Genomic DNA, 17,421 nt, shown 5'->3' on the forward strand with positions numbered 1-17,421 from the left:
CTTTGCCAAACCCAAGGTCAGAAAGATTTATTCCTCTGTTTTCTTCTAAGAGTTTTATAGTCTTAGCTCTTACATTTAGGTCCATGGTCCATCATTTCATTGCATATGTATATCCAGTTGCTACTTTGTACCTTTGTTGAAAAGAAGTTATCCATAATTGTGTGGTCCTATTTCTGGGCTTTATAATATAAAGTTCAGTAGTGTTAGTCCTCCAGCTTTGCTTTTCTTTTTAAAAGTTGTTTTGGATATTGTAGGTCTTTTGAATTTCCGTACAAATTTTAAAATTAGCTTATTAGCCAGGCACAGTGGTAGGTGCCTGTAGTCCTGGCTACTTGGGAGGCTGAGGCAGGAGGATTGCTTAAGCCCAGGAGTTGGAGGCTGTAGTGTGCCACAATTGTGCTTGTGAATAACCACTGTACTCTAGCTTGAACAACATAGTAAGACTCCATCTCTTACAAAAAGAAGAACAATTAGCTTATTAATTCTTGCAAAAAAACCTTCTAGGATTTCAATTGGGATTGTGTTGAATCTATACACCAATTTTGGAGAATTGACATCTCAGAAATATTTACTCTTCCTCTTATGAAACATGGTATATCTTTTTCTTAAGTCTTTTATTTCTTTCAGCATTGTTTGTAGTTTTTGGTGTACAGTCTCTTACATTGAATTTATCCTTAAGTATTTTATATTTTTATTGTATTATAGATGGCCAGATTATTCATTGCCATTAGATAGAAATGCATTCAGGTTTTAAAATATCAATCTGATCTTGTTTCCTGAAGCCTTCTTAAACTTACTTATTCTAGGAGCTTTGTTTTTGTAGCTTCCAACAGATTTTCTGCCTAGATTATAAAGACAATTATAGTTCTTCCTTTCTAATCTGATGCTTTTTATTTCTTTTTCTTTCCTTAGTACTGCAGCTACAACCTCCAGTACAGCATTGAATAGTGTTGAATGCAAGTGGTAGGAGAAGACAACCCTGTCTTGTTTCTCATAGTAGGGGAAAACATGAAGTCTTTCACTACTAAGTATGATGTTGGTTGTAGGCTTTTTGTAGATGCCCTATTTCATGCATGTTGAGGAAGTTCCTTTTATTTCTCATTTGCTGGAAGTTTTTACATATTGGTATCCCTAGTCTGAAAATTCAAAATCCAAAATGCTCCAATTAGCATTTCCTTTGAGCGTCATGTCAACACTCAAAAAGTTTCAGATTTTGGATTTTTGGATTAGGCATACTTAACTTGTATTAGGATTGGATATTGGTTTTTGTCCAGTGCTTTCCCTGCAGCTATTGAGATGATGATACAGTTTTTCTTTTTAGTTTATTAATATGACAAATTACATTAAGTTTCAAATGTTAAGCCAACTCTGTATTTCTGGGATAAATCCCACTTGGCCATGATATCCTTTTTACATATTGTTTGATTAATTTTGCTAAAATTTTGTTTAGAATTTTTGCATCCTGTGCTCATAAAGGATACTACTGCTCTGTGGTTTTCTTTTTCTTACAATATCATTGTTAGGCTTTGGTGCCAGGGTAAGATTGGCTTCATTGAATGAGTTGGGAAGTTTCAGTTCTTTGCAAAAGTTTACAATAGTATTGGTATCATTTCCTTTTAAATGTTTCACAGAATTTACCAATTAATCTGACTGGGGCAGGAGTTTTATTTATAGGAAAGTTTTGAACAACACATTGAAATTTTTTAATAGATAAGGCAATTCAGGTTTTTCATTCTTTCTGAGCAAGCTTTGGTAGTTTGTGTCTTTCCATAAGCTTTATCTATTTCATCTAGGTTGTTGAATTTATTGGCATAAGGTTTATAAATTCTCCATTATCTTTTTTTTTTTTTTTTAAGCTGTCACCGGGGCTAGAGTGCAGTAGCTTCTTAGAGGAAATATATTTTCTTAGGAAACTTCAACTTAACCATTTAAAAAGTCATGGTAATATTTCTCATTTTTCCATTAAAACCTCACGGGTATGTCATTTCAGTTCACACTTATACTTATCCACGACGAAAGATGGTCTTAAAATTGCTTAACTATGGAAACCTACATTTGTAAATGGTTATATTTGATATACCAGAAATTTGTGTTGATTCAACACTTAAGGCCGGGTGTGGTGGCTCACATCTGTAATGCTAGCACCCTGGGAGGCTGAGGCGGGAGGATTGCTTGAGGGCAGGAGTTCGAAACCAGCCTGACCAAGAGTGAGACCCCATCTCTACTAAAATTAGAAAAAATTAGCTGGCCAACTAAAAGTAGAAACAAAAAATTAACCTGTAATCCCAGCTACTTGGGAGGCTGAGGCAAGATGATCACTTGAGCCCGGGAGTTTGAGGTTGCTGTGAGCTAGACTGGTGCCACGGCACTCTAGCCCAGGCAACAGAGTAAGACTGTGTCTCAAAAAAAAAAAAAAAACACACTTAAGTAATGGGATGCCTCAAGTAACAAATTTTCTGTGAACCAGGCTTTTATTAATATTAACAAAGTTAGTCTGAGCACATCGGTGTAGCACAGAGGAGGATTCATTCATTCCCAGCGTAAACAGTGTGCTTGGTAGACAAATCACCTTCAAGAGAGACCCCTAGTGCCCAACCCCCACCACATGTCCACCTTAGTTCCTTTCCTATATAGAAAAATCTGGAGTTATCCTGTGTCAGGACATGGAAGGAATTGAGGGTATAACTCACAGATACAAAGATCATAGTCTTCATATCTGTGATCATTAGCAGTAGGCAAGAAACAAAAGATCAAAGAAAGAGCAGTTCTCCAAGAACTCCCATGGCTCAGCCTCTTCATTAAGGAGCAGTGGAGACACTAACTAAATCCCAGACCTGTAGGGAGAGTTTGGGGTTGGCAGGGCTTGTTTGAGATGGGCCATGACAACCTATTTCTGATTCTAGAGAGGGCCTTTCCAGAACATAACAGGGAAGGAATTCCTCTCATGTGAAATTATTTCTTTCATATTCATTCCTACATCAAGAAGTATGGGAAAATGTAGTGTTTGTGGAACACATCTTTGTTCATTAATAGAAGACTGTAATTAAGCTTGCTTCATCCAGGTAGAACTGGAATGTAGTCCACTCTTCTTACTCTCTGCTTCCTTTTCTCTGCTAGAAATGTCTTGTCCTCTTACAAAATTGTAATATAATCATGTTGTGTGTTGTCATTTTATCTTGTAGTTCTCTTTAAGATTTTATTGTTGTGCATATTTATGTATTTCAGTGGGAGAACAGAAGTCCAGTCAGTTCAGTATGGCAAAGAAAAGGCCAATAAAGACAGAGTATTTGCAAGGTAAGGCAATTCTGTTTCATTGTCTGAATAAAGAATAAAGATTATTAAAAACTCTTTCTAAATATGATTATAAAATTAACACATGATCCTTTAAATAAATTATGTTTAGGGAATGATAAACTAGTTTGTCTAGTTTATTGGTTCATTTTTGTATGAGCATTAATTGTATGCCAAGCATAATATTAATAGCTCTGAATAGGCTGAATCAAGTGTTATTACTATATTTTGTTGGAAGGTTGCTCTCTTTTTTTAAAAGTTTTGAGAAATATAGTGACTTATTTTATATGTTATCAAGTCCATTTGCATATTCATTTAAAACATATTGTTAAGAGTCAGTTAAATTGCTTTATATTTGCTTACCATTTATTGTCTTTAGTTTTTTAGGGTCTGTTATAGCCAGTTTACTTTTTACCAAGTTAAAATTTATGTTTTACAAAATCGTTTTATGAACAAGGATAGAGAATGGGTTAGTAAGTAAAGATGGGTATCCAGAGACCACTTAGAAGGTAATTTCAGTAATCCATGTGAAAATAATAAAGGCGTGAAACAGAACATTGGTGGTGGAATGAAGAATAGGGAACAAATTTGAGGAACATTTTGTAGATAGAACCAGAAGTTGATGACTGTGAGAGACAGGAGTTTGTTTTCAGTGAAAATGACTTAGAGAGGATAAGTCTTTAAAGAGTTAAGTGCTTGGCATCTACTGCTATTGGAGGCTTGAGTTTTAATAAAGAGAATTAGAGAATTTTGCTTTTGATTTTACTTTGTTTAAATTTTGCTCTTAATCTTTTTTCTAAAAGACCTTCCAGCTTTGTGTTTCTGGAGTAAAAGTTGTTTTGTGGTTTTGGTTTTTTCTTCTTCTGATCAAAAATGGAAATCACAAGAAAAATTTTCATCTCACAATAACTAAAAATATTTCTGATATTTACTATTCAAAATTTTTCTATGCATATACTTACAGATATATGTATATGTATATTTGTTTCAAAATTATTTCATACTTTATGTTGTTTGCTTTTATCACTTAACATATTATGTTAATGAAAAATGTCATTTATAATGGGAGTAAATCTTTAAATAGTAAAATCCTTTTATTGTAAACCATAGATTAAACTTCAGGATTTCCCCCTTTACTCTGCCACATCCCTGCCTCCAGAGTAGGAGTCATTGCTAAGACTGTCTGAGACTATCACAGTAATACATCCTGAAGGCTTATAAAAATAAATAATAAATAATATGATGAGCTTTTTGGAGTAAGGACATTTGGAGCAAAAAATTATATTGAAACATGTTTTTTGTGCATTTGAATAATAAAATTTACTTGCATTTTTTTCTTCGTTGTGGGATTGGTTACCTTCATCCTAATTTGGACCCAACAGGAAAACAGTTGATGAAAATGCCTCAATGTGGGAAAGATTCAGCTTGTCAGGGCTATAGCATTGTACTGTGATAAGTTTACTTAAATTTGAATGATGTTATTCATTTCAGCATTTGTTCAAAAATGTTTGAAATCAATTTATTCTTGCTTTTAGATTTATGAAGGAAATATTGTTTTTTTCTCTATTAAATATAAATCTTAGTGCTGTATTAGTGGCTTGGTTATTTTAGGTAAGGAAAAAAAGAACACAGAGATGTCTACCCTAATACATATGGCTATGAAATTGTTGAAAATCCTCTCTTTTACAGTGGTAGATACCATTTTTTTCCAGTTAGAATATAATAAAGACCTGTACAAAGATGTAATCTATAGCAAAATGTTAATATGAAATTATTTTCTTTGCAATTGCTCTTGAGAAGGAAATAATTTACTTCCTATATTCATTGTTTTAATGTATTTGTTCTAGTGCTTAGTGCTCTTATTTCTAACACTCATTTTCATACTTGATAAAATCAAAATACTTTTCTGATCCTTAGTATTATAACAGTACCATAACAATATACTTACACCTTTTTTACTCCTTTCCTAACAATAAGCTTAACTTTTTTCCTTGCTTGACAGCTATAAAAAAGGTAGAACATGTGATTTAATTACTAGTTGTATATAATATGATGTCCTGTTATGAGTACCAAATCATAGGTGTGTTTCTATACTAAAGTTAAAATCACATACAAATGACTTCTTTATAAGTGTTTTAATAGTACTAGACTATTTTAATGATCTCTCTTTCTCCAAAAGACTAAGCTTTTCTGGGATTGTTTATCTAATATATCAGAATCTTACTATAATGACCTGATACATGTCTACCAAAATTCTCTAATGGTTTTAGCAGTTATTAGATTATTTTGTTAAAGTACTAGAAAATTTGGAGTTACTGTCTTTCTTAGAATTTTATTTGACAGTGTAAATAGATAGAAAAGGTTTTTCCTTAAACTTCTCATATAAGATGTTTTTAGTAGTAATTCAATAAGTTATTTTTTTCTTTTTCTGATATATCAACTCTGAATTGCTTTCACACTTTTTTAGTTGTCATATAATAATATCTAAGAAGAGAGAAAAACAATGTTCTCATATAACAGAAAAATAAGGTGCCATGGTCAGAAAATAAATTTACCACATTGCAAACACAGTGATGCAGTGTGGTATTTTTTTCTCTGAAATTTCCACACTCAACAGGAAACATAGACAGCAAACTTAAGTGGGTGGGTCTCTGAGGTTAAAACTGTTAATGAAATAAAATACCTGAAATTTAGTTTTAAATTCAAAGCGTTTTCAACCGTGTTTAATCCATTAACAGCAGTAAAGTGTTCTGATGATGCTTTAGACCAGGTAAGTGTGCTGGGATTTTTCTTCCTTCAAATGACTTTTCCTCTTTCATAGAAAATGAAAGTAGTTGATCTCCTGACTATAGTTAATGAACAGCTTACATTTAGTAGTAAAATATATGAAGAAAGATTAGTTTATTAACATTAAGAATTAGCATTATTAGAAGATCTATAATGGTATATGTTAATAACCTTTATTTTAAATCATGAGATATAGCATACTTTATTTTCATTTTGTTGTGACTGAGATGAAAATTTGCACTGCAACATTAAGGGGTTGGAATTTCTTTTAGAAAATACCTATTAGTTTTTAAATTAAGGATATATCATTAGGCCAAACTAAAAAAGTTTTGGCTATGAATTCCTGAAATGATAGGACACTTGTATGTTTTGGATTCATAAGTCACTTAAAATTTTTCATGGTTTGGTAAAATTAATAGGTAAAACATTGCACTGAAAATTGAGATACTCAAAAATCGTAAAATTCAGGAGCTAGGGAGAGCCCTGAGGATTATATTATACTAGTAAATTTATATATTTAGATATAGAAACTTAAGAGATTTGTCTAATGGGAAGCCAGAACTAGGATTCAGGGTTCCTATTCATCATCATTTTAATGCTTCCTACTACATACATAACAGTTTTCCAAGTACTCCTTGGTCGATGTTACCATAGTTTTTGGTCAGGTCTGAAGTCTTTCTTTTCACATGTTCAACCTATTGGACAGGAAATTGTAAGCTGATAGTGCAACTGCAAATTTAATGACATTAGAATTTTGGTACATAATGATCTCGTTAAGTTTCAAGGTAATTGGATGACGGTATTACATTTGCTTTGTGCCTTGCTTGGTAATTATTCATTTTATCCAACAATAGTGCATACATAGTAGCACAGGATGAGAAGAAAAAATAATGGCTAACTTTAAGGAAAAAAATCCCAATAAGCTAAAAGTAAATAGATACAGTACTACAGGCAATTCTTTATTATTATTATTTTTGGAAAATCTGAAAGTAAATCCAAATTCACATAATGAAGACCTATGAATCCTATGAACTGTAACCAAAAATAGTCTTGATTTTTTTATTTTACGCAAATAGGGGCTTCTTCAAATTTTTATGATCTGGTTTATGTAGTAGGATAACAGGATCTGATTTTTTTTAATTGTGCTATAAATGGAAAATAACATAATTTTTATGTGCTTCAGTGAATTTATTACTGAAATACAAAACTATTTACAAGCTTAATTCACTCATTAGCCTCCATATTGGCTCTGTGTTTCAAAAAGCTAGACATTTAAACTGATGACATGTAGTTTCAGTTAATTTTGGCCAGTATCTGAATTTGCATATAAAAAGATATTAGTTGTTAATGTTAAATGCCTGAGGTAATGGATACTCCAATTACCCTGATTTGATTGATTCACATTGTTTGCCTATATCAAAACATCACGTGTCCTATGAAGATATACAACTATTAAATACCCATAATAATTAAAAATAAAAAATAATAATAAAAAGAAGACTCCTTAAGGAAAGGGGAAAAAAGATGTTAATTGTTAACATTCCTAAAATTCTAAGAGCTTATGATCTCTGCATAAATCAATGTCTTTTGATCTGAATAAATCAAATATCAAGATCTTTTTCTTAAAAGATCACTTAGTTCTCATCTTTATCACTGTGGTAACTGACAATAGTTAGATGACTGACTATAGTTAGATGATAAAACATATCCTCCTACTTCTCACAACAAGACAAAATAATTAACCTTCCAAAATGCTTTTGTAAAAAGAAAAGAATAAAAGAAAAACTCCACTCGTCCACTATACATTAAAAAAAATTATAAATAAAATATAATATGCCTAATTATATTTTTGTTCTGTCCTCATTGAGGCAGAGGATCAGAACTTAGATTTAAAAGTCCTCAGGAGATAATGTACTAGGTATTATTTAATACATCCCAAGATAAGCTAGAATTCTCCTTCTTTTTTCTTTCTCTCTTCTTTCCTATTCTCTATGCTACTCTTCCTAGCCTATGTTTTCTTCCTTCTTCATATAAAGCAAATGTACTTTGGTAGGAAATTATTTGGTAAAATAGCTTCTAAATACATTAATAGAAAAGTGAACTTTTTATATTGATTCATAGTACAGGGTACAAAAATAAAACTTTTTACATATTATTTAAATTATTTCTGCAGATCCCCAAGTAAGCCCTTGGCACGGAAATTAATGGATTGGGAAATAGTCAGCAGAAATTCAATATCTGATGACAGGTTAGAAACACAAAGCCTTCCATCACGGTCTCCACCTGGAACTCCTAATCAGTAAGTACAGACCAACATTAGGTGTGAATTTTGCTAATTTCTAAACTATTGGCTGTATATTTCCATTGTCTGAAGATCAAAATATGTAAAGATTTAAGTCTTTTGGTCAAATATGACTTTTGTTGCTCCAGAACATTATGTTTTCTTCACTTGCTGCTCATTACAGAAGTGGCATGGAAGGTCTTGGGGAATTAGGGAGTAGGGCATTGAACGAGGACCTTCACTGTCCTCAACAGTTGACTTTCATAGTTAGGGTCCCTAGCCAATAAATGAAGATCTCTTAGTAGACTTAAAATCTTATATGTGGGTGCTATTGGCATAATCATTTTCTATGTGGATTCCCAACAGAATTTCTAGGGGAGCATATATTGTTTGAAGATGCTTTCCAAGTGATTGTGATTCTCTTATATAAACCCCCACCTTAACCACAGCTCTAGCACTTTCTATGGCCTAGAAAAGGGAATTTCTAACACGAGTCCCCATAAGCTTAGCTATTGCTGTGCTATGAAACACTGTGAGATTCAGCACTTATACTGTTACGTACTTCAGTCTAGCATTTCTCACAAAAGGTGTATGTTTTGGTGTAGATAATAACAAGATAATAAACTTATACCAGGCAGAGAGAGATGTTGACTATCTTAATTTTATAATAATAAATATGTTATATATAATACTGGATATGTATATAATTAAGAGAATGGTAAACAATTGTGTGTCAACTTATTAATATAGTTTGGTAACCCAAAAGGTTCATTTATAAAGTACTTGAATTTTGGTATGGAATAGAAGCTTTCCTTTAGAAAGGACGTTAATGCACGTTAATGTTTAATAAAAATGCAGGCCAGGCACGGTGGCTCACGCCTGTAATCCTAGCACTCTGGGAGGCCGAGGCGGGCGGATTGTTTGAGCTCAGGAGTTCAAAACCAGCCTGAGCAAGAGCGAGACCCCATCTCTACTAAAAATCGAAAGAAACTAGCTGGACAACTAAAAATATATAGAAAAATTAGCCAGGCACGGTGATGCATGCCTGTAGTCCCAGCTACTTGGGAGGCTGAGGCAGAAGGATGGCTTGAGCCCAGGAGTTTGAGTTTGCTGTGAGCTAGGCTGACACCACGACACTCTAGCCCAGGCAACAGAGTAAGACTCTGTCTCAAAAAAAAAAAAAAAAAATGCACTGAATTCTAAAAGCTATTGGCATTGATGGATGTTGTCATCTGAAGAATAAATTTCTATCATATTGGAAGTAAAATGTTTACATAAACAGTTTGGTTGACAGAACATTATACTTAGATGTTAAATTACTGCTAGAAAAAGTAGACTGAATAATTTCTATCTTGCTAATTGCAAATAACTAAATCATTTTTCCTTACAAAAGAATATATATATTCAAAGACTCATCAGCTTGTGTGAAGAAAATTCAGACCTCTTTCTGCTCCTTCTTCCAGCCAGCCATTTCTCCATTTGTACCAGCATCACTAAACAATTATACCAAGTTACAGAAGACACAAGAAATTTAAACCATATAATTCAAGTAATTAATTAGCGGTAGCTCTGATTAAGTTTTCTGGTTAATGAAACAATTTTAGGTATGATCTAAAAACGTTTTTTTTTTTAATTCTAAAGAGTCAGTATAGGGTTGTGGTTAAGAGGATGGCACCTGGGGTCACTGTACATTTGAACTTTGGGCAAGTTAATTAATCTCTGTCTCTTTATCCTCATCTATAAAACTATATTTATAACAACATTATCTTTAAGTATTGTTATAAGGATTAAATGAAATGCTTAGAACAATGCCTGGCACAATAAATGCTCAAATATTCGCTATTGTAATTAATAATTGTAATGACAATAATAATGTATGTGACTATTATTTATGAGGATGGAAATATGCTATTTAGTGTCTATTCTTAAGTCCCATAAATAAAAACATTTATAAGGATTAAAGAATTCAGACTGTAAGATAAAACTAAATCATTTATTTTAATCCCTTTATTTTATAAATGCTAAATAAGACAAAATTGTAGTGACGAAAACCTAGAAACATTAGGGTATTTAGAGATAGGTAATTGAATAGATAAAATCTTTGTGACAGATTGTTGACTGCAGGTTAGATAGCTGACTTACCATTCTGTGTTCTTTCTGTTTATATCACACTGTCTTTGTCAGACACTCTGCTTAGTCAACATGGTTAGACTTAAAAACACACACCCACTTTCTGATGCAACCATATAATTAAGAAACTTGGAAAAATTTAATTAAAGCATATTTTCATTCAGTTTTTCTACTTTTTTATTTAGTCGAAATTCTGCATTCACGCAAGAGGGAACACGGCTACGACCATCTTCAGTTGGTCATTTGGTAGATCATGTGGTTCATACTTCCCCAAGAGAAGTATTTGTGAATCAGAGATCTCCATCATCAACACAAGCTAATAGCATCGTTCTGGAATCATCACCGTAAGACCTCTTTTCATTTTGCTTCTTAACTGTATTTTCAAATGCTCCGAATTGCTCTATATGAAATAATCTGGGAAGTTAGGGTATTGGATACAGAATTTTATTTATGCCATTTTTGAAAATTTATATATTTGTAAATACATTATACAGGTATGTTGTAAATACACGTACAAATACATTATGCACGTAAATACATTATACACATATACACATACACGTATACAAGTACACGTATGTTCTGGAGAGTTCTGGTTGCCTCTCCTCCTCCGACCTAGTCACTGTAGTATTATTTTGTTGACTCAGACTGTTCTTTAGTTTTTAGTGCATACACTCAAGTATCTCTACAGATAATGTAGCACTGTGGTCAGAGAGTATGGTAGTGCAAGGTAGAGCTTTGTTAATATTTTTAAAGTAAGGGAACTATGAGGATGAATAGACAGTGTTCAGAAAATTAAATAATAAGCCAGGCACCTGTAGTCCCAGCTACTTGGGAAGCTGAAGCAGAAGGACTGCTTGGGCCTGGGAGTTCAAGGCCAGCCTGGGCAACATAGTGAGATCTCATCTCTTTAAAAATAAATAAATAAATAACAGTAGGTCACAAAAAGGATGCACACATCATTTCTAAACTCCATGCCTACCTCATAATTGCCTACTAGTTGATACATAAATTCAACTTCTTAATTGAGTATTTACGCCCCATCAGCTTAATGCCTAATCTGTATATTCTCACAGCAATATGCAATATCTTGATTTATTGGCTTATATAATACAGATAGCTCATCTGCAAGTAAAAACATGGTGAGAGAATTGGGGAGGAGGAAGTAAAATACTTACAAGATATATAGATAGGTAAGAAGATCCATTAAGTGTTGAGGAGGAGAAGATAGAATGAATGTGATCAGAGTTAAAAAAAGTACGGATGTGAGTAATGAGTAGAGGAGAGATGGAATGTTCATTGTTGTCCCTGGATAGCAAAGACTTCCTTGGCTGGCTAAGTGAGCCAGGGGTGGGGAACCTGCAGCCTTCTGATTTCAAGACTGTTCTTTCTTAAGCACCATAGGAGGCAAGAAAAGCTTCATCTTTTTCTGCTGAATCCCTTTTAAAAAAAGGATTTGTTCTGTAAAATTTGGATTCAGTCAAAAGGCTACACCTAAGAACCTGGAACGCCACAAATGGCCTTAAGGCTGCAGGTTCCTCACCCCTGTGTGAAAATTTAATATTTTATAACTTTAAAAATTATAATTGTAAACTTTTTGGTTGGTTTTTAATAATCTTATATTTTCTAATTCTGAAACTTTAAAATATAGTAATGCAGGACATGATTGAAATGTTAATTGATTTGATATAAAAATCAGCAGCAGTTGGTGGCTCATGCCTTTAATCCCAGCACCTTGGGAGGCTGAGGCAGGAGGATTACTTGAGGCCAGGAGTTCAAGACCAGACATAGAGAGACCCCCATTTCTACAAAAAAATTAAAAAATTAGCCAAGTGTGGTGGCTTACAGATGAGAAAGCCATGCTTACAACACATGTCCCAATTTACAGAACAAAAACTCTTAAGGCCTTCCCTGCTAGAACCAGCAGGGAAAACTTTGTATCGTAAACAAGAATTTTGTTGATTTTTAATCCATAGATTTTAATTTTTCAATTGGCCAAATGCATTTCAATAGGTAGTGAAATAGATTTTTTTTTTTTAAGATTTTTCACCATTTTTTAATTGACAGATAAAATCATCTCACGAGTTCTCTATTTCTTAAGTGAGAACAGGAGATAGCTTGTACTGTTTAGAATAAAGTTACTATTTATAGGCAGGGATAAAAATAAATGAGATCATAGTCTACCATTTGCCTCTTTTCTTTAAATGTTTCCTAAAAAATTAGACCAGTTTAGTTTGTAATTTTATGGGATAAACAGTAGCTCTAGAATAATTTTAAAATACCTAACAGATGTTTGTTTTAATAACTCCATATCAAAAATACTAATATACTCCTAACGTGTAACAAGGAAGCTCTGGTATCTATAAAAATAACAATCACAGTATGTGAATTGGGCAGTTAAAATTTTTTTATTAGGATACAAATTGCTAAAGGCAACAACAGGGAGCTGCTTTGCCTGCAAAATATGCTGCTTTCACTGCAGTTGTTGAACCATTCATGAGAAAATTTAAAGCTGACTGGACTGAAATAAATTGGGAAAGTTTTTGCCCACATGTTGATTGACAGTTCTTACAAATTTTTTGCTACTATGTGACAGCATATTGCTCTGTTAGGAACATAGTACACTTAACATTTTCATTATTTGCTCTCTGCTTAACATTTTCCAAAATGTCAAAGTTGCCAAGCGCAGTTCCTCTCTACTCAGGAGGCTAAGGCAGTGGGATAGCTTAAGCCCAGGAGTTCAAGCCTATAGTGTGCTATCATCACCCACACCCCCTGAATAGCCACTGCACCCCAGCATGGGCAACATAGTGTGACCATGTCTCTTTAAAAAAAAAATTTAAAAATTAAAAAGGTCAGGCTGGGCACAGTGCCTCATACCCATAATCCTACAACCTTGGAAGGCCAAGGTGGGAGGCTCGCTTGAGACCAAGAGTTCTAGACCAACCTGAGCGATATAGGGAAACCCGTCTCTACAAAGAATAGAAAAATTGGCCAGGCATGATGATGCACGCCTATAGTCCCAGCTACTTAGGAGGCTGAGGTGGGAGGACCACTTGAGCCCAAGAGTTTGAAGTTGCAGTGAGTTATGGTGATGCCACTATACATACTCTAGCTGAGGTGACAAAACAAGACCATCTCAAAAAAAAAAAAAAAGGTCAAAGTTTAAGATAAGCATGGTATTTGTGATGAAAAACCCTAGTGTAAAAGTTGGGCATTTGGCAGGAGTTTGAGGTTAAGTGAGCTATGATCACGCCACTGCACTGTATCCTGATCAAGAAAGACCCTGTCTCAAAAAAAAAAAAAGTAGTATATTTGGAACACTTTTAAAATTATATTCCCAACTCCTATTTCTCTTAACATCTGAAAGTTAACGTAAGTAGTACCATTAAGTTAGAAATGTTATCAATTAAAGTAAATATGAATGTATTTAAGGCTTGCTCTCCACTAGTCTTGCTTTCTGTTCATTAAAATATAAGTAATTTCTATTAGAATTTAAAATATAGCAGTATTACCATTTATAACCAAAATGGAGTGATTTAAAGTAGTCATGTTCAGGATATGCTCTGATTAAGTCCTAGGTGTTCTGTTGAGGCCTCAGATACTGGCAGGTAGGAGGGGTGCTTAGCTTTTATCTATTCATAAGTTGGCTTCTGAGTTCATTTGAAGAAAAGACTCCACTGCTACAAGAAGTTTAGAAACCTCCGATTTAGAATAACTTTCCTCCTGCCTTTTGTAGTTATTTTCTTTGAGGTGCAACTGTATAACATAATGGTAAGAGTACAAGTTCTGGATTCAAACTAGGTTTAAAACTTGATTCCACCACTTCTAATTAGGTGACTTTTGATGAGTTATTTTATCTCTTTAAGCTTCAGTTTTCTCACCTTTTAAAAGCAAGTTATTAATATCTACCTTATAGGGTTGCTGTGAGCATATGATTATATAGCTTTTTTCAGTTAAGCTTTTGGGATATATATACTGACGGCTTTTATATTATTAACAATTTATATGTCTGCATATTTTTGAAGTATGGGGGTCTGAATGAACACAGTAAGAAATTCTCCACATTCTCAACTTTATCCTTAAGTTCCTAATCACAAGAGACTCTACACAGACTTCATAATCCTCAAGTGTTAAGTCCATTTCCCTGAGCCAGTCTTTCCCAGACTATCTCATTCTAGTCCTATCTAATGAGTCCTCTGCAGCTTTGTCCATACCTTGTCAATTCCTTTTGCTTAGTCTTTGCCTTTCCTCTGCCCCCCTACCCCAGCTACTGGAAGTGATGACTTCCATCTACAAACTCAGTTTTACCTAATTCCCATTCCAGTCTTGACCAAGTCTAGCAATATATTATGAACCCTTCAAATACTAGCCTGCTCTAGGACAAAGAAATAAAAAAACCAAAGACACTATGAATTGAAGATAATCAAGCCATGGGGACTCATATTAGATGCTGTATTTTGTGACAGCAAGACTAATTGCAGGTCCCTGAACTGCTGTAACTACACTGTGCTTACCTGCCATCTATCTATGACTAAAGTCTCAATTACTTCTATCTGGACACTAAGGACAGGGACTGAATGCCCAGTGAAAAATAGAATGACACTAGTAATTACAGTTAAATGAGTCTGTTATGTATCTTCGAAAACAGTTTTAAAAGAGCCACAATTCCTGACAAGTTTGTAGTAGTGTCTAACAAGAATATAGTTTTTATTTATTTTCTAGTCTTAAATTAGAATAAATTTTTTGCTTCTGTCACAGGCTTATATGCATAGTCAGACCTTTAGCATTTTTTTTAATTCATGATTTTCAAAGTTTATCTTGCTCATTTTTCTTTTTGATAAGTAACAAAGGTAACAACCATGATCCCTTCAGGATTGCCTTTCTTTCCAGCTTTCTCTATGACAGATCTTTTCCAGCTCCCATCTTTAAAGCCAGGTGGTTGCCTCCACTTGTAAGACTCCAGCCACAGCCCAGATCCCCAGGTTGTTCATTGGACCTTTAGCACTGTTACTTCTTTCTTTGATTTCTTTTTCCCTCGTTCTGTCTAAGCCACCTGTTCGTAGAGGCTGGCCTTCTCTTTAAAGTATAGGTTTCTTCCTTCAGGGTACCAGCTATTATTTCTTTCTTTTTTTTTTTTTTGAGACAGAGTCTCACTCTGTCACTCTGGGTAGAGTGCCATGGCATCATCTGTGCTCACAGCAACCTCAAACTCCTGGGCTCAAGCATCCTCCTGCCTCAGCCTCCCAAGTAGTTGGGACTACAGGCATGTGCCATGACACCCGGCTAATTTTTCAATTTTTAGTAGAGACAGGGTCTAGCTCTTACTGAGGCTGGTTTCGAACTCCTAGCCTCAAGCAATCCTCCTGCTTCGGCTTCCCAGAGTGCTAGGATTATGGGCGTGAGCCACCGCACCTGGCCTGTTACTCCTGATAGAGCTATGTTTCACTATGCTGCCTGGTTATTCTCCCAAGTACATGATGTCTCCTCATTTGGTTATACTTGGCAGTTTTGTGTGTGCACGTGCCTACAAATAGTATCATTTTTAAGAACCGGTCTATTTCATGGCATTATTTAAAATGTATTATAATTTCTGATTATAATGCATGGTTTGCCTATAAAAGTCATCTTCGTAGATAACAGTTTAAGTAATAGATTGCATATAATAGCTCTACATTAGATATGAAGAAGGAATTTATTCATTAAAATAATGAGTTAATACTCTTGGAGTATGTCTTAAAAATGTAATTAATAACCTTTTCCCAACATATGAATTTCAGGTGTCTATGTTAACATTCTTGATTACTTTTAGAGACTTTATGTGTGCTTGTGTATATATATATATATATATATATATATATATATATAGAGTTTGGCCATTTAAGTTGAAAGCATAGAAGGAGGAAACAGTTACTGGGATTACTGAGAGAGCACATAATTAAATTGAAATAGCTCCCCAGACATACGTCACTCTCTGCAGCAATCAGGCATCTGAAGAGCCTGCCTGCCACTCTCTGAGAAGTTACTTTAATAAGAAAGTTACATAAGACAATGAGAATGCAGGTAGCTCTGTCATGAAATCCAGGGTTTTACTGTCCTTTCCTTTGCTACATCTCTGTCTAGACTCCATTCTCCTTAACCTTTTCTTTAGAATTTGGCTTAAATCCCAACCCAAGCTCCTATACTTGGACTCTCTTCCTATCTGTGTCTTCCTGCTTGTTTTGAATATTTAAAAAGAGGTCATGCTCACATACCCACTAGAGTCTGGCAAGAAACATGGGAGTGGAGATTTGTGTGGATTAGAGTGCCCATGCCCTCATCTAAAGGCAACAGCTGCCACTTGGCTTTATCCAGTGTTTGACAACTAGTAATGTAGGTCCATTCTTTCCAGAGCTTCCAGATTTTTCATTTTGAAAATCCAGATTTGTATGTAATTTTAAAATGTAGTCAAATGACTCACATGGTTTTTATAAAAACAATGAATGGGCCAAATGTATGTTAGCCAAAATTGGCCCATAAGCCATGAATTTATAACCACTGTTTTAAGACAATGATTTCTAATGAGATGTATGCAATGAAAATTATCTCTGGAGGGTTTTTTTGACTATATGTGCCTAAGAACTAACCCCAGAAATAGAGATTCAGCAGTTGTAGCAAAATATTCCATATTGCCACTGTTACACTCATACCCACCAGGTTTGGCTTATTTAGATATTTCACTAAAGATCAGACTTGAGTTATTCTGCTGTATATTTTGGCACTATATTTAGACTGATAGCTGGATGAAGAATATGAAAGTTGCTCTAATTCTGTTTCCATCTGATCTCAACCTTATACTTTTTCCCACAAACCTTTAGTTTTGAGGCTAAATGCTTCCTGTGTATGACAGATGTATGCAAAACCAGAAAAAAAACTATGCCTAAGTAAGGGGT

At 34.1% G+C, this 17,421-nt stretch overlaps 1 protein-coding gene across 2 annotated transcripts in view; it reads left to right on the forward strand.

The window, feature by feature from the left end:
• The window catches only part of PTPN4 (protein tyrosine phosphatase non-receptor type 4), a 183,759-nt gene that overhangs the window by 133,716 nt on the left and 32,622 nt on the right, over window positions 1-17,421 (forward strand). For both annotated transcript variants that reach the window (XM_045559157.1, XM_045559158.1), the window contains 3 exons: window positions 3,226-3,294; window positions 8,252-8,377; window positions 10,675-10,833. In XM_045559157.1, the coding sequence (XP_045415113.1) occupies window positions 3,226-3,294; window positions 8,252-8,377; window positions 10,675-10,833 (354 nt within the window). The remainder of the gene's footprint in view (window positions 1-3,225; window positions 3,295-8,251; window positions 8,378-10,674; window positions 10,834-17,421) is intronic.

The sequence above is a fragment of the Lemur catta genome, chromosome 8, assembly GCF_020740605.2.
Source record: "Lemur catta isolate mLemCat1 chromosome 8, mLemCat1.pri, whole genome shotgun sequence".
Lineage (NCBI taxonomy): Eukaryota > Metazoa > Chordata > Mammalia > Primates > Lemuridae > Lemur > Lemur catta.